At 42.0% G+C, this 4,431-nt stretch overlaps 1 protein-coding gene across 1 annotated transcript; it reads left to right on the top strand.

The window, feature by feature from the left end:
* Positions 1-4,431, top strand: mlnr (motilin receptor). The gene is made up of 3 exons (XM_026192871.1): positions 1-16; positions 377-1,199; positions 3,706-4,431. The coding sequence occupies exons 2-3, from the start codon at positions 434-436 to the stop codon at positions 4,011-4,013; spliced, it is 1,074 nt and encodes a 357-aa protein (XP_026048656.1). The 5' UTR covers positions 1-16; positions 377-433; the 3' UTR covers positions 4,014-4,431.

The following is a 4,431-nucleotide window of genomic DNA, read 5'->3' as shown; positions in this document are numbered from 1 at the left end:
TCTCTCCATTTGCGAGGTACCAGCACCAGCAAAAATCTATTTTACACCATTAAGTTTCCTTTTAAGGTTTAATGCATCGTACTAGTTGGTTTGCATGACTTACTATAACCTGCAGTGCTTTATTTATTATGTTGTTTTGCGTAAATCTTGTATTTATTTTTGTTAGAGTTTAGTTTTATATTTTTCATTACATGTGGTGCAATGCTTGAAATCAGTCTGCATTTTCATTACCATCAAGTGTCGTTGTGGCATTTTTATTATGTGCAGTGAGTTTATTTATGATTTATCCAAATTCAGTATTCATATTATGTCTGCAGTAATGAAAAGTCTACGGCATTTGGTTTGGTTCTTTAATATGTCATTTTTGTCTTGTCAGTGGGTCCCTGAAACCAGATTTTTGATCTTTACTGTGCCAGCACCTAATGAAATTGGCATGCCCTGGTCAAGACCTCATGCTGGTGGAGCAGAGGACATGGACAACATAGATGACCACCACTACGAGGGTTCCCTGTTCCCCACCTCCACCCTCATCCCTGTCACTGTCATCTGCATCCTTATTTTCATTGTCGGGGTGACAGGCAATACCATGACCATCCTCATCATCCAGCGCTTCAAGGACATGAAGACTACCACCAACCTCTATCTATCCAGCATGGCAGTTTCTGACCTCATCATCTTCCTGTGCCTGCCATTTGATCTGTACCGCCTGTGGAAGTATGTGCCCTGGCTTTTTGGGGAAGTCGTGTGCCGCTTATATCACTACATCTTTGAGGGCTGCACTTCGGCCACGATCCTTCACATCACGGCACTGAGCGTCGAACGCTATCTGGCCATCAGCTTCCCCCTCCGAAGCAAGGCGGTGGTGACCAGACGCAGGGTCCAGTACATCATCTTTGCCCTGTGGGGTTTCGCCTTGGTCTCTGCAGCTCCCACGCTCTTCTTGGTAGGGGTCGAGTATGACAACGAAACACACCCAGATTACAACACGGGGCAGTGCAAGCACACCAACTACGCCATCGTCTCGGGAAAGCTGCACATCATGCTCTGGGTGTCCACCACATACTTTTTCTGCCCAATGCTCTGCCTCATCTTTCTCTACGGCTCCATCGGGTGCAAGTTATGGAAGAGCAAAAATGACCTGCAAGGCCCCTGTGCACTGGCCCGAGAGAGGCCACACAGACAAACAGTCAAGATCCTGGGTGAGTAAGAACATTTGCATCAATGCAGAAAGTATATATCTCTGGTATGCTGAATCCCAGCAGAGCACGCACATTTTTACAGGTTCTAAAAGTGTCACATTTTGTACATCAGAGAGATTTTTAAGAATTAGACAGCCACCTGTTCCAGCACTGTGACTCAGTCTCACATTTGCCATCTGCAGATAAACGTTTAAATAATAATTATCACTGATTTCGCACAAAACGGTGGCATTTAATGTATTCCATGATCTTCATTTTCTGCTTTATCTGCAATAGTATATAAAGGTGTTTGAATTTCAATTACGAAACATGTAAAAATCATTGTCTAGAGCCAACAACAGGGCAAAACAGCCTGAAGTAACTGTCTCCAAATCATTTAAAAACACCTAAATTCATTTAAATGAGACCAGCTCCTTAACTTTTTGTTGATTTTACAGCTGATTACAGGAGGAGGGAGCTGCTCTTTTTTCCAAATTCAGTGTAACCTTTCAGGACAGACAAGAAAACAAAAAAAACCCCAACACTTTTTTCAGGAAGGCATCAGTTTATATCATCAGTCTCCCTTTTTATTGCTGCTGAGGCCAAACAGCAGACACATTGGACAAGTCTGAATTCAGGTTTTCTCCTTTCCTGCACTGCCTTTGCCACAGCATTTGCCGCACATGTCGGTGAACTGATTTAAAAGCCAGTAGTTTCACCTTAAAAATATATCATTTGCTCTTGTTTTACTTCTGTCTTGATCAATAAAAAGCTGGTTCCATGTGTGCTGCTGTTGATACCAGCTGGTTAATTACTCTATTTTGTCCGGAGCTAATCACGTCCTGCCACTGCAAATATATTTGCTTTAATTTGCAGTTCTGGTAGACTGTGCAGGAAACTGTTTTACAGTTAAAGACCCGGGCCAGGCCTGTCCACATTAACTAAATGTTTAATCATGGTGTATGTATTAGGATATAAATGCTGTTCATTAGCTGAGCATACACTGTGCAGAGCTCACGTCATCAAACACAATGCCATTTGTATCCACTGAATCCCAAATTGGACTGTCACCATGAGGGACCTGCATGAATCAGCCTTATTGGAAAATTCCATGCAAGGTTTTTTTTTTCATTTTTTAACATCTCAGGAGTCTCACACTAAATCTACAATTAATGTCTTACATTTATGGATAACTGTCATTGTTAATTTAGGAATATTTAGGCCGATGTGAGCTACATCCGCTTCTATTTTTATTATTGAACAAACAATCACGGTCTTCACAGAAATTGCTCCACCATTACAAGTTTATAGTAATTTATTCTGCAGGGGCTTCGTGATCAATACTGGTGACTCAGTGATTACCTCACCCACTGTTTCTGACTTTGCTCTTTGCTGGATGTGTGGCGTGTTTTCTTCTCGGCAAAGCTTTCTGCTGCATATGCGCTCTAATTGGCCTGCTTACATAAAAATGTGACTTCATTGTTGGAGCCAATTACAGTCTCCAGTCACTTCAGGGAAGAAGGAGAGAAGCTCTTTTGATTTAGCTGTAATTGCCGCTGGTCATTAACAAATGTCAAGGGTAAGCGTAGACCACAGATCTGAGAATACTTAAAGATCCCGAAAACCAATTTTCTTAATCAGCTTCTCGTTATAAATGAGCTCAACATGAACACAATTTAATTACTCCAAGTAAGTTGGATGCTTTTTTTGCCACACGAGTTTTCTATATTTGTATGTACTATTTCTATTTTGGTCTTCTGAAAAAAAGGCTTTGCTGTAACACGTCAGATATATCAGTGCACCAATCTGAAATGATTGCTGCCATTCATAAAATCTGATCCAACTACTCCCACACAATGAAGCAGAGTAGCTGAGTGTTATGAGAATTTTACTATTTTTAGAACTAAAGATGGGTTTTTTTTCCCCTTTTCCAATCACATATTTAAGTTTTGCTCATTCATTCACAAATATTCAAGGAGTTTATTCATACCTGCTAATATCTTCATGTCTCTTGTGTATTGGGCAGGAATCAGAAAACAAACGGAGGCATATCTGTAAAAATAATTAACTAATAAACACTGAAACTCTCTACCCACCCGGATACCAAAACAGATAATGTGCCAGTGTGCTTTTTTATTGCCTTATTTTTTACTAAAGAAACACTGGATGCATATCTAAAGCAATGTTTTACAACACTCGTCTGGAACGCTCGGTTATGTGCTGAGACTTATGGAGACCCATAATGCTTCAGTAATGTTATGGCAAATCTTATCTGCAGGCAGTCATTAACGCTTGCCTGCGTATTAACCTCATCATCAGGACAAAACAGGAAGTTAGACAGCTGTATATAAATTAGTGTAAAATAAATCAGTATAACATCAACAAAATGTTTTTAACTGGTTTTTAAAGGAGTCCACAGTCAGCTAAAAATAACTGTAATAGGAGACAGTTCCTTAGTGCCAGCGATACCTGTCTGCTTATATAACTTTTATCAAACTAATTTATCCCTCCAAACTTTCCCTCTCAGTGGTAGTGGTGCTGGCCTTCATCATCTGCTGGCTGCCGTACCACATCGGCAGAAACCTCTTCGCCCAGGTGGACGACTACGAAACAGCCATGCTGAGCCAGAACTTCAACATGGCCTCCATGGTTCTCTGCTACCTTAGCGCCTCCATCAACCCCGTCGTCTATAACCTGATGTCTCGGAAGTACAGGGCTGCGGCCAAGCGGCTCTTCCTGCTGCACCAGCGGCCCAGGCAAACCCGCGGTGGCCAGAGACAGCTCTGCGTAATAGATCACATCTCCACCCTGAATGAAAGCCTTACAGGGGTCTGAGAGGAGTCAACACATAATGAGCACTCACAAGCTTGTTTGACTTCACTGCCAGGGGGGAATCTGCAGGTCTCTTTAAAGTTCAGGGGGTTAGGAGTCGAGAAGGCTTGTAGAGGAGAAATGCTCTGTTTTTTTTCCATGGTGGAGGCAGGGGGTGACAGGGCTGAGCGCTCTGCTGCGCTTCAATGCAAAAATCACATTTCTTACTTCTCAATGACATTCTGTTCACGGACACACGATGATGATGTTCTGCCATGTCGCATTATCATTTTTGTCAATTTACAGTCCATTTGCAGTCTTCCTGCCTTAGTCATACGCCCCTCATGCAGAAGTATTTACCTCTGCATTGTGCGCTGCTACACGTTTTTCTAGCTCTTTATTACACACATCATTTCAGCTCACAAGTACCGAGTAATCTCTC

This window comes from Astatotilapia calliptera, chromosome 14 (assembly GCF_900246225.1).
Source record: "Astatotilapia calliptera chromosome 14, fAstCal1.2, whole genome shotgun sequence".
NCBI lineage: Eukaryota > Metazoa > Chordata > Actinopteri > Cichliformes > Cichlidae > Astatotilapia > Astatotilapia calliptera.
This window is presented reverse-complemented; position numbering and strand designations above follow the sequence as displayed.